Source organism: Nuphar pumila, chromosome 6, assembly GCF_984573655.1.
Source record: "Nuphar pumila chromosome 6, dmNupPumi1.hap1.1, whole genome shotgun sequence".
Lineage (NCBI taxonomy): Eukaryota > Viridiplantae > Streptophyta > Magnoliopsida > Nymphaeales > Nymphaeaceae > Nuphar > Nuphar pumila.
In genome coordinates, this window is record NC_143254.1 from 73,302,194 (window position 1) to 73,329,672 (window position 27,479).

Consider the following 27,479-nt stretch of genomic DNA (forward strand, 5'->3'; position numbering starts at 1 on the left):
GACCCCTCTTCGGCAAGGGTAAGTATGAGTTCTGGGCCTTGGCGGTCATCCCCCTCCTCGACTTTTGGTCCATCTTCACCGGAACCGTCTCCCTAAAATGGTACGCCGGTAACCTGATGCGCTTCTCCGACGGCTAGATCCACGACGATCTCGACGTCTTGGTAAGCTCTCCCCCAACCAAAATCCGCCTTCCCCTTTTCCCCACCACCCACCCACCCAGATCAATCCGGTGTCAGGCAGGATCCATCACTAAACGAAAGGCGCCTTTGAGTTGTCGATAGGAAATAGAGGAGAGGGAAAAGGTGGTGAGGCATTTGTGGGATGTCTACACCCACAACAAACGGATCAAGCTACCCCGATTCTAGCAGGATGCCTACGAGGAGTTGGAGAGCGACTCGCGAGCCGTCAAGGACGCCGCCGTTTCCGAGATCGCCAAGATGTCATTCAGGATGCTCAGCCTCGACCCGCCCCAACCTCGCCACACCAACACGGGTGCGTTCCCTTGTTTTCTCCCTCCTCCTCTCTTTCAACTTTTTCCCTTTCTGATCCGATACCCTCGGAAATCTGGATCGGTTCGTTGGTTGGACAACCCAATCTTTTGTCAAAAGTTGCCATGGGGAACACCTCTTCTCTCGGCTTCTCTTCTGGCAAATTTCCCACGTCGTCCTTGTGAACTGTACCTTGTTTGTTCGCACCTTCGGGGGGAGGAGAAGGACGGCCGGCCGGCCGGTCCACCGATCGTCGTATATGAAAATGAACATGTTTATCCTATATTTTACGATAGTGGCATTCCGATTTTGAGAATTTCCATATCCTGTTCCGGAGGCCCTTTGCTTTTGCTTGCTTTGACTCTATGGGATTTCTCGGTGGATGTGATTGAAATTGGAAGAAATCCAAAACATGCGAGGGGCATTATTGTCATTCAGTTATAAATTAGGTGGATAAAGGCAAATAAGGACAGTAAGGCCCAACCTTGATCGCCGGGGGATTTGATTTTCTCATCAGATGCCTTAGAACGCCGTTGGGGGAGGGGGGTCGCATCGCAATGTACCGCGACCTAAATCATTGCTTCTTCCACGTTCATAGTTGGATTTCTGCGAACCTGGAAAAAATTCTAAAAACATATTATAGGAAAACACGGGCGCCCCCTTCCCAACCCTACGCCCCCGGCCGTCCCCCATCTCTCTCTCTCTCTCTCTCTGGCCTGTTCCTCCAAATCAATTTCCAAGAGGGGAATTCCTTCTTGTTGCCACTGAGAGAAACTATTGGGTGCTCATTCTCGACGTTCTTTCAGCATGGCTCTCAAGAATCGCACCTCCAATCAACAAACCCGGCTAGCGACCCATCTTCAATGTAAGTTCTACGCACTTTCATTATTTTCTTGTAAATGTCTATTCTTTCCTTCTTGAAATTTGCTTCCTTCTGAAATTGCACTCGAACTGTACGATTCAATGCTTTAACCATTTTCCTACCTTTCTTTTCTTCTTTAATGTTCATTTCCATTGTGCGATTTGTTTCTTATCATGATTTTTTTTATAAATGCCATTCATCCTTCTCTTTTCCAAGTTCTTGCATATATACAGCTTTCTGGGGCTGGAACTTGCACAAAAATTCTTATTAAACTTCTTTGTCATTATCAATTTTTCCAACTTACTTATGCTTTGTTGGACATATATTTCTTTACTTCCACCTAAAAGCACCAGGTGTCTTTTCAAAAATCCTCCCAAAATAAAACGTTTTCAGAGAAATTAGATCATCCTGGGTACTTTCTGTACACAGATTATTCTTATTAATTTTTTCCCAAGGTAGGCTGATTTCCTCAAAGATTTTCCACTAATCCTCTGATTTTTCTATCTTCTCTTTTGAGACACTTATCCACTTTTTACGTTTATGCCCGGGACCGAATTATCTTTCTATGAAATCCCTTTTACAAATACCCTTCCCCCCCCCCCTCCTTTCTTCCATGATCAATTATGATATATATCGACACTGGTACTTTGAACCATGAAAATCATGGAAAATTTCTCCCTTGTTCTCGTCCTCTTCCTTCGATCGCTCTCGCTCGCTTCCCTACTTCCTCATTTCTGGTTTCAGGATTCCATCTAAGAAAGAGGGATGAGAACGTTTCATTAATTTACGGTGAGAATTCGGCCGGAAATAACAAAATTTTTCTTCGTGGTCATCAAAATAACAGAGAGAGAGAGAGATCTTGAAATTTCAGTAAAACAACCAAACAGGTGAAAAATTAAAATGTGGATATTTTGTCCAGATTTTTAGTTCATCCGAACACTGCGCTTTTCTGAAATTTGAAAAACCTGAATTTTTTTTAACATTGAAAAGTAGAAAACTTGGAAATCTAATTTCTAGATTTGCAACCAAACAGGCCCTTAGGAACCGAAAAAAATTTGTGAACAATTGGTGATTATGATTTTCTGCATTTTGCTCTGCATGGTTGTGCCCAGAAATCTGACAGTGGGAAGTCAAAGAAGGAGAAGAACAAAGGAAAATCAAGCTCTTCGTCGGCCAAGCCGGTCAGCGTTGACAGTCGGCATATGCAGTTATACTTGCTCGGGAAAGGCTTGTTTGGCGGTAATTTTGTTAGCGTCCTATGAGTGGACAACCACCTCAAATATGAGTACAGAAGAATGACTTCATATCAATATCACATGACAAATTCCATGACCACGAAACACCAAAGACCTATCCCCAACAGGGATGGACAGAGGGATACCGACTTGTTAGGAACAGTTGCTTTATAATGCAGTGCTTAAGAAACTGATGTACTCTCTCTCTCTCTCTCTCTCTCTATATATATATATATATATATATATCTATCTATCTATCTATCTATCTATATATATATATATATATATAGAGAGAGAGAGAGAGAGAGAGACTTGTTTTACCCCTTTGTGGCTCTTGTGTTAACTCTTTAAGTGTGTTTTTTTGCTTGGTTTCTTAGTAAACCTTGAATCTTATTATTTTGTAATACCACTCCAGTGGTTCATGTGCCTCTTTCCGCCGGTTCGTGACATGATATCAAGGCCTTGGTGTGTTTGAAGGATCCTGAAGAGCTCAAGAGCTTTGGGGTGTGCCTCTAGAAGTGTATCCTCACTTGAGTTTGCAAGACTATTGTTTTTCTTTCCTCTTGAGGGCCTCTCATCACTTTTCTGCGTTCTTTGGAAAGACTTCGTGGCGTGTTCTTCTTGAGGTTAGTGGTCTTTCATATATTGCTTGTATTTCTTTAAAAAAATGAGTAAAAAATAATCCATGGTCATTATTGCTTTTAAACTCAATGATACCAATTATCTTATGTGGGCGGTCGCCATAGAGAATCATCTAAAAGGAAAAAAAAATTGGAATTATATTAGTGAAACTATTTGTGAACCCATCAAATAAAAGCATTGAATGATGAAGAAAGAGAAAATGCAGTGATTGAATATCAACAAAAAGTTGAAAATTGGGAGGCCAAAAATTAATAAATTTTATCTTGGTTCGAAGCATTGATCTTTCTAAAAAAATATGTTTAATAAAAAAGATTTAACAACACCATATTTTCTTCAAAAAAGGGTATGAAACATAAGACAAGGTAACGAGTGTGAGGGACTACTATGGTACTCTCTCACCTCTTTGGGATGAACTCGAATTATTAGAACCAAAGTGAGAAGGATCGGCTATTGGGTTAAGGAGGAAACAACTAGATAAAGAATTTATTTATTTTTTATACGAATTAAGACTAAAATTTGAACAAGTTAGGTGTAGCGTCCTTTATAGAACCTCTACTACCACTCTTGATGTTACCCTTGAAGAAATTTATTAAGCCGAAGCTCCACTTAATATGTCAAAAGGAAATAATGAGGTTCTAGCCGTATCTAGGCTCGGGAATAATGTGAGGCCATACAAGCCTCCTCAATTTTGGAAGAACAATGACAGAGAAGTGAGAAAAGTTACATGTCATTTTTGCCAAGAACCTGGACACATCAAACCTGAGTATTCAAAACTTACAAGGAAGGTTGCTTAAGTGGAGGAAATGTCCAAAAGGGAGGGGGGTCTAAAGGACTCTATACATCATCTAATAGAAGCTCTACAATAATTTCTTAAGAGTTCTTCTCCATCTACATCAAGAGCAGTAATTTTCACTTCTTCCACTTCAGGCACTATTTTTTGGATTATCGAGAGCCTCTTTTCATCTGACACCTTTTGAATTCCTTCTATCCAAATGCACTAAGACTTCTCATAAGACTTGGTTCTACTGTTGATAGAACGAAACTTGAAATTAAAAGCATAGGGATTCTTTCAAATACTCAAAAGAATTTTCTAGTATCAAATGTTAGTGTTCCCAAATTTTTTATTATGGGTAAGAGATCTCCTTCTCATTTAAAAAATGTTGGGTGCAGTATTGTCGGTCAAGGAAACTGATTGGGGTAGTTCATAGGAGAGAAGATCTATACTACATGATTTTTCTTTATGTCCCGAAAGAATATTTTTGTAATTTTGTTAAGAAAAAAGATATTGTTTTATGGCATGAAAGATTAGGCCATCCCATTGTATCAAATATGTCATTTTTTTATTTTTAAAGAATCGTGTATTCAAGAATTTTCATGTAATGATTGTATCATGGGAAAATGAAGAAAATTCATTTTCAATCAAGAACTTTTGTTTCATTTAAACCTTTTCAAATAATGCATTCGGATGTATGGCGACCAACTTATGTCATGTCTAAAAGAGGACTCCTTTATTATGTGGTATTCATTGATGACTTCTCCGTATATACCTGGATAAAATGATATATCTCACCAAAGGTCTTGTCTTAACACACCTCAAGAGAAAGGATTAGCCTAAAGAAAACACACGTAAGTGAAACAACTCAAACACTTTTCATTTCAAAGAATATTCTTAAGATTTTTTGGGTTGAGGCTACATTAACTGCAGTCTATCTTATTACTAGAATGCCCTAATCTATTTTGCAAAACAAATCCCTTGTTGAAAAACTTTATCAAGTCACTTCAAATTTTAAAAGATTAAGATTTTTTTTTTCTGTAAGTGCTTTGTGTTCTTTGATAAAAGAGAAACTATATCAAAAAGTTGTTGAGTATAAGTGTGATGATATAAAAAATGATAAGCTTTATATATTAAGCAATGCAATTTTTCTTGAAGGGGAAAATGGTTTTAAAGTAGAAAAAACTAATGATGAATCTGTGTGTTCCTTTTTGTTTGATTTATTGCCTATGCCTACGAAGAGTCCCAATGATATTGCTAATGTTGATGACCCTCATGAGGGGTGTATTAATGATGCTAGTTTTCCTGATAATGATACTCAATATAATACTCAAACTTATACTCGAATAACTAATGAAAACCCTCCATGTGCACTTGATAGGTTTTTACAAAACAAAAAAATTAGGAAAAAATTAGTGTTAAAAGGTAGGGTTCCTAAACATCCTGAAAGATTTATTTCTTATGAGAGGGTTTGCAAGGTAAAAACCAAAGAAGATGGGTTTTTAGAAAGATATAAGACTAGACTAGTAGCTAAGGGTTACTTTCAAGAATAAGTTATTATAAGAAGACATTTGCCCTAGTAAAATAAAAAATAGCCTATATATCAACGATGTTATAAATGTCTGGTTTTGAAATTAAACAAGAAAAAATTCTTCGGTTAGAGAAAGCTTTGTATGGGCTTAAGGAAGCTTCTAAAGCTTGGTATGATATGTTTAGTAGTGTTATGAACTTGAAATATTGATAAACTCCAAAATGATTGATTATCATTTATTTTTTAATCAGTGTTTCATTTGTTATATGGCTAAACAAACTTAATCCTCATCTTTGAATAGTTTATATGCACATCCTCTCCATTTCAATTAATTGATCGTGATATATGGGGCAAATACAAAATCCTTTCATTATCTCGGGTACATTATTTTCTCACAATTGTTGATGTTTTTAATCGTTGCACATGGGCATATTTAATGTAACACAAATCTGAAACGCAAAATGTTCTTCAAAATTTTATCATCCTAGTTAGTAACCAATTTAACACTCGTGTTTTGACCATAAGATCGGGTAATAGATATGAATATTTTTCAAATAAATCGCAATCATATCTTACTGAAAAGGGGATAAATCAATAACATAGTTGCGTTAGAACACTGGTGTTGTAGAACACAAACATAAAGACCTCTTAAATATAGCTCATGTAGAAAATGTATTCTTCATGGCTACTGCCATGGTCAACCCGCCTATTCCCTTCAAACCCTAGCTATGGACTTGATCATGCCGACAACCTACAGTGGCCGAACGGAATGGGGAGAGGATCAGCTCCCTGCTACCCAACACTTCTGACCTCCAAGCCTTCCCCTAATTGTAGAGGTGATGGACACCGCTCCCTCAATAGAAGACACACACCAACAGCCCTCCACGGAGATGTTAGATAGAGGAATAGAGGCTGCTCCAACCCTCCTACTGGGGATAAGGCCTCCCTCTAGGCTGCAACTAAAATGAAAACCACAAAAGCAAATTCGACTGTGGCTAACCATGTCAGGTTGGACTGCCCTTGGGAAAAGATAGTGGAGGGCTTTGGTTGTTCAAAAGAACCCTCTATGTTGGGCATCAATATTACAGATCAGAACAGGTGCTCGACAAGGCGACAACCATGATGGAGAAGCTTCTCCACCCCTCCCCCCTCCTCTTTCTCATTTTTTCATTTTAGTTTTCTCATGGTACACAAACAAGTGAAAATTTTTTATTTAGAAAAATTATAGTGTCAAAACTTTCAAACATGCCTCCAGGCAAAGTACTTTTGAAGATGTCCAAGGGTGCACGTATAGTCCTTGTGCGTAGTGCTATAACTGGAAGTTTATACACTTGATAAGTAATAGATTTATCGTTTAAAATTATGAGCAATTTGCAGGTCATAGCCGATTTTGTGTCATAAGAAATAATAAAATGTAGCAAGTGTTCTTTTAATCTAGACTAACAAATAAGTTGTATGCATCATATTTGCAAACATCCATTAAAAATGCACTTTTTATGTTTTTAGAGCCATAAAAAATCAACAATGGATAAGTTGCACTAAAACTTGATGATAAAAACAAAATCTTGTCCTTCCTTAAGTTAATGTGTGTGTGTGTGTTTTTTTTCCTTTCATTTGTATTCGTTGTGGACACAGATATATGCACCTTTGACTCTCTTTATGTAAAGTTCACAATTTTTCTGATTTTTTTTTAAAATAATAAGGGATTATCCCGGTATTTTTATGAGTGATATATCAACACTTAAATTATCGATGAGTTTTTTTTTATTTTCTATCAAATTATTTAAAAGTTGAGAGCTTTTTAAACACTTTTGGATCTGGATCTCGATGGAGGATCCACGAGGATTGACCCCCATGAGAACCAGTTTGAAATTTGCTATTGAAATGCTAGGATCCACTAGATCTCCTAGTTAAATGAGTTTGGATCCATAAAGTGATCCAAATTTGTAAAACACTATAAGAAGAACTCGGATCCATTCACTAGATCCGGTCCAAGTCTAGAATGGTTTCGAGTTGGATCTCGGAAGAGATCCGGACTTCTTAAAACTTATGTTGGATCCATTAGATGGATTCAATCTAAAAAAAAATGGATCCAAGTGGGATCCAAATTGTTGTACTAAACGGGTCTATAATCGGATCCTAATAGAAGAACCAACTTTAAAATGAATTAAACTAATGTATATACATATACATAAGATATTTAAGAAAGAATATCAATTTGGATCCAAGAAAGACCCAAGGTGGGTCTTATTTTAAGTAACATGGGGATTGAATCCATTCGGACCCAACCCGATAAAAACTAAATACCATAATGTTTTAAACACATATGTCTTGGTTTTAGACTTGAGAATATGGTTTGGATTTAAGATCCAAATCCAAACCACATAATAATGGACCCAACTTAATTCAAAACCTAATACAACCACTTTAAATATATATATATATATATATATATATATATATATATTAGTAATGGGTAGGTGCAAAATGATAGGTGCTAAATTATCCATGCTAAATGAGTTTTTTATGGTTATTTTATTTTATTTTTAAATTATAATTGTATAGATGTGATCTATGTACTTGATTTTATAAGGATCGACTGTTGAAGTGTTTGATTCAGACACATGGGTGGGTTTTTATAAGGTTAGAAAAATCAATAGTGTAAAATCTTTTTAAAATTTTTGAGGCTCCAAATATCATCTTTTTCACCAAAAACACGTGATCCAGGTGTGAATTCCTCGTTGCTGAAGATTACCTGAGCTCAGGGTGCATTTGGACCCAACTCAATCCAAACTCATATGTCTTGATTTTAGGCTTGAGAATATGGTTTGGATTTAAGATCCAAATTCAAACCACACAATATATATATATATATATATTAGGTAGTCCAAATGCACCCAACCCAATCCAACAACCCAAACCCACCACCCCCTCATGTCATCGTTGTGCCACCTCTTTTCTCTCTTGTCGGCATCCAATATGGAAGAGTAAGCGTGCCACAGCTCCCTCGAATTGTTATTTTGGGCAGAAGTTGATTTTTTGTCAGGATAGTGGGAGATCTCAGATGCCCCGGCGCCATGCCTCATTCTCTCCTTGGGTGTAGGTTGGCAAACTGCATGAGCCCAAATCATCTTTTTAGGCTTTCAAAATCGGATTTATCTGGGTTCCGATCAGCCAGTTGCCTATGTTGTTTATCGGAAAAGCCTTCATGCAGTTAGCGACGACTCCATCTTTGTCATCTCCTATTTTCAGTGGCCGTTGAAGCTTGCCCGGTGCTCTAATCGGTTCCTGCTTCTCTTTGTCGCCATCATCGTCTTTGGTAGGTGCTCTCAAAGACAGTGGAAATCCTACCTCTGATGACTGCTCTTCTGACAAGTTGTCTTCCATCCTTTTGTTTCTCCATACTCTTGGTTTGCAAGGGTTCGCTGAGCCTTTATCTCTAGGCACTCCTTCCAGAGGTGCTTTGATGGTGCATGGTGATATTAGTGCTCCTCTCGGGAACCTATTATTTTGGAATCCACCCTCCTTCCTGTTTTCACGCAGGTGGTTTCTCGGTTCTCGATCCTTTCAGCCACCAAGAGCCTCTTTGTTTGGCGCTATCGAGGCTTTTCGAAATCCAACCTATGATGATGGCACTCATGCCCAATAGTCTGCCACCATCCCGTTTTTGCATGCTCATATTTCTAATATCTCTACTGTCAAGGCCGTTGTGCCATTATCAGCTGGCGCCTCCGCCCGTGCTCCCATTTTGCACGATTTTGTGGCAGCTTCTGGAGAAATGTGTGGCTCTAGTAAGCATCCGCCCGTGCTCCCGTTTTTGCAGATCATTGATCGGATCTCCGGTTAGGGAGATACGATCAATACAATTCAGCTTAAGGTTTAAATAAAACATAACGAGTTCTGAGAAGTTGATTATACTTTATGACAGAGGAAAAATAACAGACAGTGGCAGAAAAATATAATAAAATTATAGAAAATACTAGGCATTAACACGAAGCTGCTACAATTTACAGATTGTAAATCGGATCTCAGATGACAGAAATATCGCATCTTCAACTTATACCTGAATTTCAATAGCGATTTTAAATGACAGGAATCATGATTCAACTTTGTATTTTTCTGACAGGGTTCCCGAACCTCAAAACCTTTAATTTTTTTTACAGAAACTTACTGACAAATCTGTGGACTGAAAATAAAAAAATTAGAGTTTTCCTCCAAATATTTAAACATGAACTAACATGATTTCTACAGACCTAGAATCAAAACATACGAAAATCTAATAAAACACTAAAAGAAACTGATTTAAACATGGAAACTAATAAGAAATACATGAACAAAACTTAATTTAATGTTGGAATATATGAAATAAACACTAATATAATAAGAAAATAAAAAAATACAGGGAATCCATGGCTTAAATTGATTTACCCTTTAAAAATATGGATTTAACCAATTTAACGGGTAAATCGCATATTTAATTGGTCAAGAACATAGAAAACGTACCTTTAAACGATTCTAACGGATTAGAATCCTGAAAAACATTCCCAAACTGAGTTAGATCATCTTCTTGATTCGTTTTTGGGGTTCTTGGATGGGATCCATTGTTAAAAACCATGAACAAAGGCGGCACCCATGGTGAAATCGATTGAAAATCATAAAAAAAACAATAAGAAGCATAAAATAAATTATGGAAAATTACCTTGGGGTTGCAGCTGCAATGGAGGAAGGAGGAGGTGCTGGAGAGGAGAGAGAAGCTCCAAGATTTCAAGGGTGAGAGGAATAGGGGTCGACCCCCCTTGGGCTCTCTATTTATAGAATTTTCAAGTTCTAATTAGGAAGAATCCTAATTCTTTTAGAACTCTTAAAAGATAGGTTAAATGGGGGGGGGGGGGATTTTTGTTGGAGATTACTATCCTACCCCTAGCTACCTATTATGAGTCATAATTAAACCCTAAAATACTTCAAATATGGCGCCACCCCTTGTGGGTGTAACGACCCCAAATTATACCCTTTGAAAATGCGGAATATTTTTTTTTTCAATGCGGAAACCTTCCCAGAGATCTGGGATCCTCACAGTTCCAATTTCTATTGGATAGCTCAATCACCACAAACGAACTTGCAACCATCATCCATAAGAACCAGAACAATTTATTTATTTAGAAGTAAGAGTAAATTGTAGAGACAATATTTCATTCGACTGAAAGTAAAGTAACAACTGAAAAAGCAAGAAGGATTGAAGAAAGAGTCACTATGTTCCCTGCTGAAGTTGACAAGCCCAAGTATGACTCTCATTCATCCCCAGTAGCCAATTCAACCTCACTGTTCATCATATCCTGTGAAAAACCAACAAAGTAGGGTGTCAGAACCGAAATCCTGAGCACAACTACTTCTAAAGAAACCAGGTGAGACAAAGAATATGGATAAGATTTCATGTAATGATTTGAGTAAGTGCAAATATAAAAATTTGTAGAATCTAAATAATCATTCATGCAACCAGTTACATATGCTAAGCAGAAAGAAACAGTAAGGCATGAGCATAGACAAGAACTAAGTAATAAGATCCTTCAGCATGCTTCTTAGGAAGTAAATAACATACACTCACCATTCTACCATGAATTAGAGAACAATTCAATTGTGCATGATCTAGTGTATAGCAAGAAAATGCATGATTACGTGCAATGCATGATTCCTTATTTTGTTATCTTTCAATTAAATTTCATCTTTCCATATGCATGCCCTATTAAATGCACACAACTTTAAGTTCCTCTTTTTAATTACCGTTGCTCGCGGATACACCAAACGGGTACAATCCCCAAGGTCAAGTAGGTTCTCAGGGTAGCTTAACACACAATTTGTATTTTATTACTGGGTTCCAACTTAGCCCTCGACCGATTCACCTTCGGAACATTAGACCTCCACATCTAATGTCGGGAACACAAGGGACACCCCACGCCCACAAGTGCCACTTCCTTGGTACCATAAACAGCAGCTGTGTCAAACACACCACTCCCGGGTAAAGTAGCGGACTCTCCCTAAAACCGTGACCAGGTGAAAGAACCTCAATATTGGGTTTAGGGGACAAAATTACAGCACACAGAGTTTTTGTATCCTCACAGTCTCCCCAAGATCGGATCTCTAAGATTCTCATACTCCAGATGAGATATCCCAGAAGGTATATTACACTGTTCTTATTCATTATATTTTTATTACAGTTAATTCTTTAAGTTTGCAATACCATATGCAAAAGTAAAGTGAAAACCTGCATCCTCCCTTGCGGGGGACCCTTACGGAACTCCAGCTCGTATAAACAACTAGAACAGTGTAGTAATGTGTCAAACCATCTTATGTGGTTTAAGTGATGCAGTTAAAATATATATGAAAGAAACTCACCCCACGGCTCTCCAGGCCGATGATAGTTCATTTAGGCCATCGATGCACCACATAATAAAATCAAAGTAGTGTTTCATTCATAACACTAGGCCAAAGTGCCAAAAGCATGTGCACTCATGCAATCATAAACCCAAACATATGCATGTCATTACTCATTCATATGCATTTTCACTATGTGTGTGTTACCTACATCACATACGGGTATTAACCAATCCATGGTTTCTTTGAGTGTGTGAGTGTACATGTACCCATTTCACATAATACTTCAAGCATTCATGCCCAAGAAGAATTACCAATAACCGAATCATGCTCACACTCATGAATACCATAACAATAACAGTTACATGACCTTCTTCTAACTAACATTTCAGCTTGTTCTTAACACATAGATAGGTGTGTGTAGGTTTCAAGATTTTCCTTTATTCATATCAGAATTTAAATCATACACAATATTTATAAATTCTGGAACATATTTTCATTAAACTTGATTCATATCAGTCAATTGAAATCATAAACATCCACGGCAACCAATATACCAGCCTTTAAATCACTCGTAGAATTCTGAACAAGAATATAATATTCAGCTAGAGACAACAAGGCAAGTCATAGTATGTATAAAATTCAGTTTTATGTGTCCATCCTTCTTAAACAGGGTATGATGACCCTTTATTTTACATGACTGAAAATTTCAATTATGACTCAATAATCCACACCACATATTACAAATATGTGCTTAAGCCACATTCAAGAACCAACTTGAGATACTTTAAAGCAACTCGTGATTCAAACGATAATCTGTTTAACCAAACCAACTATATACATGTGCTGCAAGAACAAAACCAAAAAGAAAATCTCCAGCATAGGCAAGATTTTCAGCTATTACTCATGAATGGATTTAGTGTTATGGATAACACTAACCATGACCACCATATTTAGCTTAATGCGCAACACGCATTCAAACTGTTTACCTTCACAATTTCCACGTCAGAATAGCCCACATACACAGGAGTTTTATTTTCTGTTTAGCACTGTAATAGCCCATAGAAGGTGGGTACCTAACAAGTATTTTCCCAGTCAGCATTTCGGTTAATCACTATACAGAGTTCCCAAAAACTAAACTATTCAGGAAAAACCCAAATCAAGTGTATACTAAACACCCTAAGCTTCAGGCCTTGACTACTTATATGTTTCCAGGAAATTCTTCAAAAATATACATGCTTTAATGATATAAGACTGTGTAAGACCATACATGATCACATGAACTCAGATTAACTAAATTCTGATAGTTAAGAAAATGAATAGAACTCAAGTCTAATAATAGGTAACTAAGACTTATGTATTCAGATTGAATATCAATTAATAATCACACAGGAATAGATTTGATATAACCGATACATTAACATAGTCTTTTTATTATAATATAGATTCTGGTTTAATGACAGAACACAGAGTTTAGTAGGGATCAAATTTAATCACTGCTTAAAGTACAAAAATCATAGGTAATTGAACTAGATAACAATCTACAACGTAATCATCAAACCATAACATAGAAAACAGTTCTACACCTCTTAAAACACCTGAAAATTTTAATTCCATAGCATAAAAAGATCTGTCTAAAAGAAACTTCATAACGACTTATCTTGTGCAATACACATAATGCACAGCGTGTAACCTGCCTAAGTCAGGTTATACATGACTCTCCCTATGAACATTCAAGATAAAGAAACCCCATGCCCTAAGTTGTATACCTAAACAGAATTCAAAACAACCTAGATTCGAGTTATCGGTTCCAAGATCGAAAACCCCCAAATTTTATTTTATTTTGATCATGGCAGCCGAATCCATAGCAAAAATAGAAACCCTTCCCCTTTTCCAGAAATCCAACAAAAACACCCCTCGTTAGGAAAAATCTGAAACCCCCAAATCATAGATTTGGGGTTTTAGGTTTAGGGTTGATAGAAACCCCAAATCCTCACCTCAAACCCACACATGGAGTCGAACCCCTGTTCGATCCCTCGCCCCAATTCCAAGAAGACCCGTACCTCTTTGAAGATTTTTCGGCGATCGAAGGCTGGAGACGCGAAGGCAGAGCTGCTGGGGTCGCTCTTCACTGCAACCGTGGCAGGTAGACTCGGTTGTTGTTTGTCGCAGGTTTTTCGACGATCGGAGCCCTTTTCTCCCTCTTGCGCACACAGACAGAGAGATAGAGATAGAGAGAGAGAGACCGAGTGAAGAGGGCAAGACCCCCCTCTCCACTCCCCCTTTATCGGCTAACCCCCTCCCCTCTTGCCGAGAGGCACGGGGTCGGTTACGCCCTGCGTAACCCCCCTGCCCCTTTCTTGTTTATGTTTCAGATTTATCGGGCAACCCTTATCGGGTTGCCCCTTATGTGCTTGTTACACATGGGCGACCCGGGTCCGAACCCGGGACCCGGTAACCGACCCCGAGTTGGGTTCACGCCTTACCCCCATCAATATGGATCCGCAAGTTGGATCCAAGTGGATCCAACTGCGGATCCTTGAGTTCGCTCTCTATATATATGTATTTTTCTCTTTTATTACTAATATGAATATTATTTTAGTATAACACAATTATTTATGCATAAATACCCCTTTATGGGTCCTAGATCCGAAATATGGATCTTAGGCCCAATTTGCCTATTTTGAAATATTTGTAATATAAACAAAAATTTATTAGCGAATTTTTTTTTTGGTTTTTACAGTGGGCCTCATTTGGGTTTTTGAAAACCCTAATTTTTAAGCTTTAAAATCAAAGTTAAAAACAAAAGTAAAAATGAAAGTTTTAAAAACAAAGTTTGACTCACCTAGACATCTAACCTAAGTAAGACACTGACTAACCCTAGTCTAACCCTGACATCTTCAAATGTGGTGGCACCTCGAGTGGGCCCCACTTGAATTTTCAAAAAGAATTTTAAAACTTGAAAATGAGAGGTTTTTCAAAAGATATTTAAAACTAGGCTTGAAATTGAAAGTTTTGAAATGACACAGAGTTCTGACTGGGTCAGAACTCCTCTAGATATGGCGCCAACTGAGCAGGTCTCGCATGAGGGTTTTGAAAATTTTGAAATAAAGACTGAAAATAGCTTTGAAAAGAGGTTAAAATTAACAACTAAAGTTCAAAGATTTTGAAAATAGAGTTCTAAGCGAACTGAAACTCTAGACTAGAGTCCTGAACCAGTTAGGACTCTGAGATTTTAAAATTTTGAAAGTCAAATGAAGAAGTTTTTGGAAGATTTTATCAGAACTGGTAAAATAAGTCAGAAAATACAGTCAGGGTTAGAGTCCTAACTCAATCAGTACTCTGAAGTAGAGTCCTGAATCAACTGGAACTCCACAAAATGACCTAATTCTTTTGGAAAACAAGTTAAGAAGGTGAAGATGAAAGTAAAACAAGATTCAGAATAAAGTCCTGATCAGATTAGGACTCTGAGACAGAGTTCTGATAGGACTGAAACTCTAGATTTTGAGTCTTTTCTGAAAAATAGATGAAAGATTTCGCATAACCAGTGAAAATAGCAACAAACTGTGAAATCAAGATCGATTCCTAATCCAACTGGGACTCTAGGAGCAGAGTCCTAATTTGCCTAGGACTCTCAGAATTCTGGATTTTCTAAGAAAACAGATGAGAGGATTTTGGAAAACAGGTGAAAATGAGGTAAATATTGAAGTCAGGTTAGAGTCATGGTTCAATCAGGACTCTGAGAATTTTGGTTTTCTGCAAAGCAAATGATGAGATTTTAAAAAGAATTTTTGAAAACCAGTGAAAATAAAGTAAAAAAATGAACTCGGGATAGAGTCCTGATTCAATCAGGACTCTGGGATAGAATCCCAGAATTTTGAAATTTTGTGATAAAGATGTGACAATTTTGAAATTTGGTAAGGTTGATGGGCATAGGCTAGTCCATGGTCTCCTTGCCAACCGAACAACCCCATGACAACCCAGATTCGCTACCATAGTCGGGCAAGTCGTAGGCTACCATGAGACAAGCCACAAAAGAAGCATAATGAAATGAAAACAAGAGAAAACGCAAGGAAATAAAAATGGGTTCATGCTACCCCACACTTGCAAATACTTGAAGGGTAAAACGATAAGTAAAACTTACAAAAACAAGGAAAGACATGAGAGCTTGCTACACGAAAATCACAAACATGTAAATATGAAAATTGTAGCTCACCTCCTAAGGCTTTCAAAAGATGTAGAGGAAGCTTCGGATGAGAAGCTTACGAGTCCCCACGAAAATGGTGCTTAGCACACACACACACTACGGTTTTGGGGAATGAGGGAAAAAGAGTGAGAGAGAGGAAATCGCCCATTAGGGTTCTCTCTCTTTCTTCAAGGCTTATGTATGTAGGTTAAATTCAATGAATGGCTAGGATGCAATGAGGAAAGATGGAGGGCTGGGGTGGCTCACGCCCCCCATAGCCGCCCACTCCACCATTTGTTTTCCTCTTTTCAAAACTTTCAAAAAGGTTTTCAAAAATGCCACTCATTAAGGTTTGCAAAAGCCATTAAAACTTCAGAAATTTACAAGGAGAGCCCCAAGGTTGTCGCCCCTTTTAGCTAATGAAAGTGCGCCATTTTGGCTGCACTTGAGTTCTTTCAAGAATGCCATGACCCACTTGGCCAACCCATGGCTAGCATTCAAATAGGAAGATGGGTTTTTACACCCATGCCACCGCCCAGCTGGTCAATCCTTGACCAGCTGGTCCACCAAAACCACAGACGTCCTAAATGGGGGTCGACCAAGGGCTTGAGTCGACCCCAGTCATACCTAGCTTAAGGATGATTAATAAATAAAAATAAAAATAAAAATAAAAATGCTTAATTAATTCTTTAAATAAAAATTAAATTACCCTGACATATTTCCATTTTAAAATTCCTAATTACCATTGAATTTTCAAAGCTCCTTTATAAAATTTTCCATCGTATGCGAGAATTGCTCTCGTTATGACTCATATACTATCGATATGCATTTTTCAGTAATTCACATGAAATAACGAGGTTTTTTTATCGTTTGGGTCTCAACTTTGAGGATAAACTAAATATATATTTTATAAATTTACCTTAGAATTTTTGAAAATTAATTTGTCCCAAAATGTACTCATATCGCTTCATAGATTTCACTTACACGATTTCAGACCTCGTTCATTATGAATTGAAATTCAAAGCGTAATTCAAATTATATCTAATTATGTGTGCGACAACCTCGTAAAAATACGAAAGTATACACCTCGCAATCACATCAACATTGAATTCCTCAGAAAAAATTGTGGGTCTTACACATCCTGAGCTGGGTTCGTGTTCAACCTTGACGACACGATGATCGCCTCTTTTCACCATAAAATGGTTTTATAACATCGTTCTTTTCCGTAGCACGATAAAATATTTTTTAGCACACCACATCGACGCAATGGATGATACATGTTTACCAAGGCACGAGCCCTTTAAAACCTATGCTCAGAATCGTCAGCGAGTCCGATCATCTCCGAGGTAGGCGAAAGTTGCATACAAGGACAAATGACAGAATACATATAACTTATATATATATATATATATATATATATATATATATATATATATATATAACTCAAGGACGCAGTTTTTTGTATTCTTGTCCATTTAAAATTTGTCATTTACTTTGTTGCCGCACTGTTATATGCATAGACTATTGCTTACACAATTTATTTAGCCAATGTACGGTTTCGTACATCATGCACTGCTTACACAATTTATTTGGCCGATGTATGGTTCGTACATCATATAATGCTTATGCAATTTATTTAGCCGATATACGATTTTGTACATCATGCATCACTTACGCAGTTTATTTAGCTCGATGTGTGGTTTCGCGGATCAAGACTGACTTTATGTCATTTACTTTGTCATCGCGCTATAATGTGTGCATGCTTACGCTTAATATATATACGCAGTTTTGCGTAGTCTTGCCTACTTTATATTACGCTTGCATTTAAAGACACAAATTTGCGTATTTTTGCCAAGTCTTTATTTTTAAAAAGGATTTCACATGTGAGATTTCAAGCTCGTATTATTCATTGTCTCGAAAAGCAAAACAAACTTTTGGTGTTCACATATTTGCAACTGAGTCTCTTACTCAAAACCTGCATAACGGAAAGGCATCAACTACGTAGCTCTAGGTGGTACGTATGTCTAGTCTATCTTTTTGGTATCCAAAATGACTTAGATATTTTCTATCCCTAGCACAGAACTTGAAAATTTTCTAATTGATGTTGGGGTTTCTTTCTAAGAAACCGATATCTCTCTTATTGTAGTGGTACTTTCTCTCTCTCTCTCTCATCATTTTCCATACTGTGATGGATAGTAGCTGAAATAGACATGGATGATGTTATGTGTTCACATACCATATACATGTAGTTGCATATATTTTAGAGTTCTAATAAAAAAATGGACCTGAACTAGATATAGGATGGATTTAAGCCTAATTTTTAGAACTAAATTTTTATATTGTTGGTATTCATATTCAAAGCAATAGGGAAGTAAAATGCATTCAGGTTAGATGTTGACAATACTAGATCCAACTAATTAGAGAAAGGCATGAGTGGACCTCTCTTCCAACATGAGAGAGAGACTATTATTTTTTAATAAGACTCTAAAAGACATGCAACTACATGGATATGATATGTGAGCACATGCCATCCATAGCTAATATCCACCACTGTTTGGAAAAGGATCATGTGAGAGAAAGAGAGCCATTTAAGGCATATGCATGGGAAAGATAAGAAAGAGAGAGTGCCTTTAAGGCAATTGCATGAGAAAGGATGAACAAGAGAGTGACATTTAAGGTATGCATGAATATTTAAAGTGAGTGATATGCATCCTTATTAGCCATTAGATCTTAAAAGATCCAACGGCTAATAAGGAGTAGGTACCCTGAGAGCACCATATCATATATATATATATATATAACAAAGTTGCATCCATATAAATGCCATCATAAATAAATGTACACACAATTTAAATAAAGTACGCATAGGTAAAATTACATACTTAAATAAATCATATATGTATATGAATATATATATATATATATTCATATACATGATAGCAAAGAAGGAAGCTAAAAAAGTAGTTCGGAACGCGAGGGATAAGGTATATAAGGAGGTTTATGACAAGTTGGATACCAAAGAGGGTGAGAAGAATATTTATAGGCTTGCAAAGATGAGAGATAGGAAATCGAGGGATCTGGGTATGGTTAGATGTATCAAAGATGAAACGCAAATGGTTTTAGTCAAAGATGAGGAGATTAAGGAGAGATGAAAAGATTATTTTGATAAGCTATTTAATGAAAGTCATGCTCAGGATCTTGAAGACTTTTCAATTCATTTTCATGAGATGAATCGTGACTTCATGCGCAAGATTCAAAAGAAAGAAATTGTAGAGGCTTTGAAGAAAATGAAATCAAGAAGGGCAGTTGGCCCAGATGGTATACCTATCGAGGCTTGGAAATGCTTGGGAGAGAAAGGTTTAGAATGGTTGACAAATCTTTTTAACTTGATTTGGCGAACAAATAAGATGCCTAATGAGTGGAGGAAGAGTACTTTGGTGCCTTTATATAAGAATAAGGGTGATATACAAGATTGCACAAACTATCGTGGTATAAAACTCATGAGTCATACTATGAAACTTTGGGAGAGGGTGATTGAGTCTAGGTTGAGGAAGGTTGTCATGATATCGGAGAATCAATTTGGTTTTATGCCTGGAAGATCAACTATGGAAGCTATATATCTTCTTAGACAACTTATTGAAAGATATAGAGAGAGGAACAAAGATTTGCATATGGTTTTTATTGATTTAGAGAAGGCATACGATAGAGTACCTAGGGACGTTCTCTGGTGGACAATGATGAAGAAAGGTGTTTCTCTCAAGTACATTAGTATAATTAAAGATATGTATGAAGGAGTAGTAACCAATGTCCGCACTTGTGGAGGGGTGACAACCAATTTTCCGATAACGGTTGGGTTACATCAAGGATCTGCTTTAAGCCCTTTCCTATTTGCGATAGTGATGGATGAGCTTACGAGATCAATTCAAGAAAATGTACCGTGGTGTATGTTGTTTGCTGATGATATTGTTTTGATTGATGAGTCTAGAGCTGGGGTTAATGCTAAGTTAGAATTATGGAAACAGACATTGAAAGCAAGAGGTTTTAAGTTGAGTAAGAGTAAGACAAAATACATGGAATGTCGATTTAGTAAGCAACAAAGTAGTGATGGGAGTGTAGTGAAGCTTGGTGAGCACGAAATACCGGTGGATGATTCTTTCAAATATTTGGGATCTATCATTCAAAAGTATGGAGAAATTGATGGAGATGTAAATCATAGGATAAAGGTTGGGTGGATGAAATGGAAGAGTGCAACTGAAGTGTTGTGCGATCGTAGAATGCCATTGCAGTTGAAGGGAAAGTTTTATAGGACGACTATTAGGCCCACTTTACTATATAGTACGGAATGTTGGGCTGCCAAGAGACATCATATTAAAAAAATGAGTGTAGCTGAGATGCGTATGCTGAGATGAATGTGTGGAAATACAATAAAAGATAAGATTCAGAACGAGGAGATACGTAAGAAGGTAGGCATTGCACCCATTGAAAAAAAGATGAAAGAGAATCATTTACGGTGGTTTGGACATATTCAACGAAGGCCTAATGATGCTCCAGTTAGAAGGATGGAGAAATGGGAAAATATATTAGTTAAAAGAAGTCGGGGTAGGCCTAGGAAGACATGGATGGAGGTGATAAGAAAGGATATAAATGCTTTGAACCTCACCGAGGACATGGCATTGGATAGAAATGAATGGAGGAGAAGGATTCATGTGGAAGACCCATAATGATTTTCTTTGTTGGTTCATATCGCCGACCCCAATTGTTTTGGGATGAAGGCGTAGTTGTTGTTGTTGTTGTTGTTGTTGTTGTTGTTGTTGTATACATATATGATTTATTTAAGTACATAATTTTACCTATGCGTACTTTATTTAAATTGTGTGTACATTTATTTATGATGGCATTTATATGGATGCAACTTTGTTATATGTGTATATATGCATACATATATATGTACAATTTATTTCAATATGCAGTTTCATGTATTCTTATTTTATTTCAATTACGCATGCATTTATTTACATACGTAGTTTTGCGTACGCTTTTTTTATTTAAATTACACGTACATTTATTTACAATGGCATTTATGTGAATGCATCTTTATTATATGTGTGTATATATATACATATATATGTACAATTTACTTTATTACGCAGTTTTGCATACTCTTACTTTATTTAAATTGTGCATGCATTTATTTACGTATGCGGCTTTGTGTATGCTTGTTTTCTTTAAATTATACATGCATTTATTTATGATGGTATTTATGCATACACAAATTTGTTATATATGTATAATTTACTTTAATACGTGATTTCACGTACTCCTGCTTTATTTAAATTACGCATGCTTTAATGCTCTTTTAAAAAAATGTTGTGCGAGATTTTATGCTCACCTGCATCACACATTCCCAATCATCAAACTTTATGAAACTTTAACCCTGCGTAGTTTGAACATTAAAAGGTTGTTAAAAAGGGAATAAGTTCGATACGTTTCAGCAATACACAACCAAAACTATTTTTGAATGAGCAAAATGCAGAACTTCGATTACGTGGAGCCCGATCACACATACATCAAGTTTCCTGATACACATATGAGAATAACCTAGATTTACCTCGACTTGAGGATCGAGATATCATTTTGATAAACGATAATCTTTTAAAATACCCCAGTTGACTTAAAAAAAAAAACAAAAGCCTTGATCTTTTCTGAAAACCAGATTGTTTATCATCACCTTTTACTATAAGACATGTGACTCATGCTCATACATTGATGAATATGTTGTTGTTTATGAGAAACCTCCTAATGCAACAATGCACCATCCTATGAAAAAATCACATGTGAATTCGAGGATTGCATTCACATTCAAGATGCTCTATCGGTTTCAAGACCTGAGTATGGTGAATGAGTTACAATAATAAACTTAAAAACCTACCAAGATTGGGTAAATGATGCCTACCCGAGCGAGTTATATACAAAAAAATAGTAAGACCTATTTAATGATGGAGAATTCATTAACTCATTCACTCATAATGACTATCTTGAGAAGATAGAAGGTATAAATTTCGATGAACTAGTTGTTAACCACTACGCTCCACGAGTGACAATGACTCGATGTCCTGAGTTATCGGAGTTAGGGGATAGGGCTATAAATTATTATCCTAAGTGGTAGATCCCACAACTTTTGCAGAAGTTAGGATGCATACTCATTTATTTCAGTCTATGGAGATTTCTCTCTCGTTTACTATACTGTTCCCTTTGGATCGGACTCAGCTAATCATTCGGGTTATCAATTTATATAAATAATAAACTTCGAATGGTCTTAGTTGTTTCTACGAATTTATCCTGTGAGTACCCAGAGATAGGTAAATATCGAAACACAGACATGATGCACATATTGTTTATACAAATTTACGGGTCGTTGGATTGCATGCGATACAATATTTTGAACTGTAATTAATACTTGTATTAGTTATGTATAATTGCGTAATACGTTGTATCTACCAGGCTTTCATGAGTCTGACTCATTTTCATGGGATCAAGGTGATGATTAGACTGTTGTTACAGGCTATGACACAACGATATCAAGAACCCATTGTCTTTGTTGTTCATTGCTTAACATATTTTGACATTTTGTATATGGACTTGTAAATAAAACTATTTCTATCTAAATCTTTAGTTTGAATCTTTATAGTTTTGAATGATTATGTAAAAATGTGGGCTCAAATCCAAGACATTTGGAGACTGAATCCATTTGCTAGAGATTTTGCGTGTAACCTGCCTAGGGTTCACTAACTTGGTTTTTTCGAACTATTATTTTGCATAACAATCGTTTTAACTTTAAAAAAGAATTAACTACAAAATTTTAATTTTTTTCTAAACATTAAATGTTAAATTTTTTTGGACATTACACTTTTTATGCTTTAATTGTTTTTTTTTTCTTAATAACGTGAATAATAGGTTCCATGGTTCTCATTTTTTATTTAGTTTTTCATAAATGGTATACCTATAACTAGGATATGGCTCCCCTTGAACATTGCTATTGTGTTGAATATGCTTGTCATCACTTTAATACCAAGGGTGAATTAGATTGGGTCTCAAACTTGGATTTGAAATCCAAAGCTTAAACATGCATCTGTAGACCATCCCTGTCTCTTCCTATGGGATATAGCTACATGAATTACAATTAAAATAAGATCCAATGATGTAAGACAAAATGCAGATCTGAAACATATATTAAATCAAGGTGTTTAAATGCTACATGTAAGAACAGATTGTATTAAATCTGAATCCAAACATGGTTCCAATATTAAATACTGATCTTTATCTAATCTAAATCGGAAAAATCGGAATGTGCAACTCCGAATACCGTTTTTCTTATCCATATCCAGAAATAATAGTATTGGATTCGAATCCAAACCGAACCCGATCCATTTCACCCATACGCACAAAGAAATCTTCAAACCTATCGAAAGAAGAGACGTGTTGTCGCCATATTGTTGACGTCTTCGGTGGTGAGCTGGGAAGCATTTTCAAAGATTGGAGGGCATTTTCGAGATTATGACGCAAAAAGATTCGTCGAGCATCCACATCCGCATCCCTCCCTGCTGCCAAAAGAAACACATCTCCAAGCAACTTCAGCTGTCCGATTTTGCCACGTCATCGATCTGCGTCTCCAAATCGTAGGGTATGGGTCGCAACTTTTCATCCCTCTCTAGCGCTCACCGTTTAGGAACATAATAAATAAAAGAGAGAGAGAGAGAGAATGTGTGTGTGTGTCGTTCCTGAAAGAGTAGAGTCGACATTTTCGCCCTCGCGAATCGATATCCGGCTGTAGAAAAAAAAAAAAACCCAAAAAGCCTTACCTTCTGAGTTTGAGATTGACGGCATTTTTAGGGTTTCACTTGTACGGGAAAACAGCGATTTCCGGCAAAGGGTTTCGTCTCCAAGGTTAGGGAAATCAGATCATAACAGGTCCTTTGCACAAGGGGTTAGGGTTAGGGTTTCTTCTTCTTCCTCTTCTTGGATGGATGAAGAGGTTTGGGAGAGGGCCGTGGAATCGGCTCTTGACGGCCAAACTGATTGCTCGACTACGAGAAGCCTGAACCTGGACGGCGCTGTGAAGTACCTCCACGGGCGTCTTCTTCCTCCCGCGCTGCTCGAGAGGTTCCGGTCGCTCGAGCACCTTTCCCTCGCCAATGTCGGCGTCTCGTCCCTGGAGAATTTCCCCCGCCTGAAGAACCTACAGAAGCTAATCCTTAGCGACAATCGCATAGCCAACGGACTCGAGTTCCTGGTGGAGGCGGGCCTCCATTCCCTGCGCGACCTTGACCTCTCGAACAACAGAATCCAATCCATCGATGACCTCGCCCCGCTTGCCAAGCTAAGGCTCGTCTCCCTCGATCTGTACGAGTGCCCCGTCACTAGGGTTGAGAATTACAGGGAGAGGGTTTTCAGTCTGATCAAGTCCCTCAAGTATTTGGATAAGATGGACGCCAATAACAACGAGCGACCAGAGTCAGACGAAGAGGAGGAGGAGGAGGAGGACGACGATCACGACCACGAGGATGATGATGGTGGTGGTGGTGGTGGTGATGATGTCGAGGAGGATGAGGGGTTGGAAGATGATGAGGACCCCGGGAGTGGTGAAGTTGACAGCGAGGAGCAGTCTACGAAGGAAACTGCTGGGACGGTGGACTTGGATGACGATGAGGATGAAGGTGAAGGGAGCGACGAGGATGAAGAGGAATCTATTCAGTTTCGGGGTAAAGATAGCGTTAGTAGGAATCGTTCGGTCATTCCAAATGGGGTTCAGAAACAGGAGGACGAGGAGGAGCGGACTTCGGCTGATGATGAAGCGGATGCTGAAGATGAAGAGGATTCTGATGGAGCGGAGATTGATCCGGAAGATGGGGATGATGAGGATATTGGCAATGTAGAGGTTCACGAGGAAGAAAACAATGAGGAACACGAGGAGGATGCGGAGGAGGAGGTTGAAGATGAAGAGGATGAGGTGGATACTGTGAGTGGAAGCCGTTTGACGAGCACAGAGGGAGAGATAGATGAACACGAACATGGTGAGGATGATGAGAATGGGGTGGTTGGAGAGGATGACGATCAGGGAGTTGAAGATGGGGACTACGATGAAGAGGATGAGGTATGTTTAAGTTCTTGTCATTAATCTCCTTTCCGTAGTATTTAATATATCAACTAAATTCTTGTCGTTAGTGTTCTAATTGAAAACTTATCATCCATACCATATTGGCGTATGCGTGTTTGAAGAGATTTCTCTTTGTCTTGTTTCTTAGGATTTAAATTAGCTCCCCCCACCCTATCCCACCCCGATCGTATTTCCCCCGTTAATTGAACTGTGGCTCGTTAATTACTTATTTTACTTCCCTCTGGAACCCAGAAATAAATACAAAGTAGAAAATAGTAGAAAAAACTTCATCATTTCCCTGTTATCCTGCGGTTTGTGCATTTATCATTGTTGGATAAGCCATTATTCTTTTGGTAGGTCTATATTAAACTGTATAGTATTTTCATAGCTTCATTGTGTTCTATTATTTTCAATAACTGGATGCTTTTGCACATAATTCCACGTTCTCTAGAACTTTCCTGGCCAGGAACTTTATCAGCTATGCCGTGGGATTCTACCATACTGACGCCACCATCAAGTTTTTCTGCCATCACGATCCAAATGGTCTTAGATGGCCACTATAGCAATATTTTGTGGGAATTTTTATAGGATTCTTGAAACATTTCCTACAAATCTTATTTCAGTCTTTCCTCCATTTTGATCTTTATAAAGGGGAATTTAGCATTTAAAGTATTGGACTACTGATGTTAACTTTCTATGACGTTGTTGGTACAGTTTCGTTACTGTTTCAGTATTTTATTTATTTTTCCTCCCTGAAATGAACCTAAAATTCCAGAATATCTATTTTTACAGTGTAGTTTCTTAAAACCGCCTGTGAGATTATCATAGCCAATGCCTTTGTTTTCCATCATTGATCCGATCTGTTGAGGGTAATCTATGCTGACGTGTAGGCATTTTGGTTGTTAATCCAATTTCTAAATGTATGCTTGATCTCCAGCTTGGATTATGTTTTCAACTTACCATTATAGCTTTGGTCATAACTCAATTTCAAAGTGCAATAGCTTCATTATTTTTCCCTACTTAGTAGCGTTGTTTTATTTTGTAAACACGGTTGCAATTTCATGTGATCAGTCGAACGATGGGCTTTTCCTTTTAATGTTTCCATTGATTCTGTCAAATAGATCCTGTGGTTGACTGATTATTCTAGGTATTAATGCTCGTATCCAGATGATTAGTGGCAAAGGGGAAAGTGGAACTTTTATTGTTTTTGGCTGCATCATCGAGTCTTGTTCTTGGTATCTATGTCAGTGTTTTCTTTTAGCAGGAAGAGGTGGTTGGGGCAGAGTATCTGGTACAGCGCGTTGTGCAACCAGAAAATGAAGATGGAGCTGGCAATCTTGCTGAGGGTATCGAAGATGATGGGGAAGGGGAGGATGTGGATGATGAAGAATGCCATGGTGCACCACAACCGTCATGTCATGCCAAGAGAAAAAGGTGCAAGGATGACAGCGCTGACACTGTTGAGGATGTAAGGCGTTCCAAACATCGATAGCTCTCCTTATAGATTCTTTGATTGAAGGGAAGGGTCACAAATTCTTGGCTTTTGTCACTGCAAAGCCTGTTGGGGACTCCATTGAATCCATCTTTTTCCCCGTGGATGGTACACGAGAGAAGAACGAAAATATTCTGAAATATGCATTTTCCTGTTTTCATGCAGAGAGGGTTTGTCAACGTTGCCCCCAGTACATATTGTTGATACTGAGAATTGGAACCTGCATTGAGGATTAAACCTCAAAATACTTTTCAAATGAGTGAGAAGCTAGCTTTCGTTGTCTTCCTTTAATATAATCGATTACGGTTTTTGGAGATGGTGGTCTTAGTGATTTGGTTGTGGTTGATATTTGCGAGTGGTTTTAGTGATCTGTTATTGGTCTTTTTGGGCGTGTATAACTGTTAATACTAGTCGTTACTTTTCATCATCATCAAGTTCCCACTGAGAATTGCTGGCCGCCGTTTGGTTGTCTTCCTGCTTGACATCGCCGTGTGATTTCTTCAATTCTCCTTTGGTTACTATGCACGTCCTTTCGTTCAGATAACATGATGTTACTGTTGACCATCTTGGTCCAATTATTTGTTTGTCATTATTTAAGTTTCTCTCCTATCTGCTGCTTAGTGTTCATCCTGCAAATGCAGGACTTCGCTTCGATTGGGGCCTCTACTACTATTTCTCATTTGCACGATCATCGTTGCCGTCCTCCTCGAGAGGTCAGGCAGGTCAGCTCTTTTAAAGGGGTGTATCT

The 27,479-nt window shown here is 37.7% G+C and overlaps 1 protein-coding gene across 3 annotated transcripts; it reads left to right on the forward strand.

Annotated features, from left to right (window-relative positions):
- Nucleotides 1-348: 348 nt before the first annotated feature.
- LOC149834929 (uncharacterized) lies at nucleotides 349-27,045 on the forward strand. Of its 3 annotated transcripts, none has more exons than XM_090011606.1 (4): nucleotides 349-492; nucleotides 3,001-3,211; nucleotides 23,471-25,236; nucleotides 26,501-27,045. In XM_090011606.1, the coding sequence occupies exons 3-4, from the start codon at nucleotides 24,106-24,108 to the stop codon at nucleotides 26,729-26,731; spliced, it is 1,362 nt and encodes a 453-aa protein (XP_089867732.1). In that variant the 5' UTR covers nucleotides 349-492; nucleotides 3,001-3,211; nucleotides 23,471-24,105; the 3' UTR covers nucleotides 26,732-27,045. The 3 variants fall into 3 exon arrangements, with proteins under 3 accessions (XP_089867732.1, XP_089867734.1, XP_089867733.1); XM_090011608.1 differs by having other exon boundaries at nucleotides 350-492; nucleotides 26,504-27,045; XM_090011607.1 differs by lacking the exon at nucleotides 349-492 and adding an exon at nucleotides 1,112-1,353.
- The last annotated feature ends 434 nt before the right edge of the window (nucleotides 27,046-27,479 follow it).

Bases quoted from the DNA above. Each gene is read 5' to 3' on its own strand.
- LOC149834929 (XM_090011606.1), top strand. From the start codon at position 24,106: ATGGATGAAGAGGTTTGGGAGAGGGCCGTGGAATCGGCTCTTGACGGC. The intron at 25,237-26,500 runs GTATGTTTAAGT...GTTTTCTTTTAG, and splicing joins ACTACGATGAAGAGGATGAG to CAGGAAGAGGTGGTTGGGGC.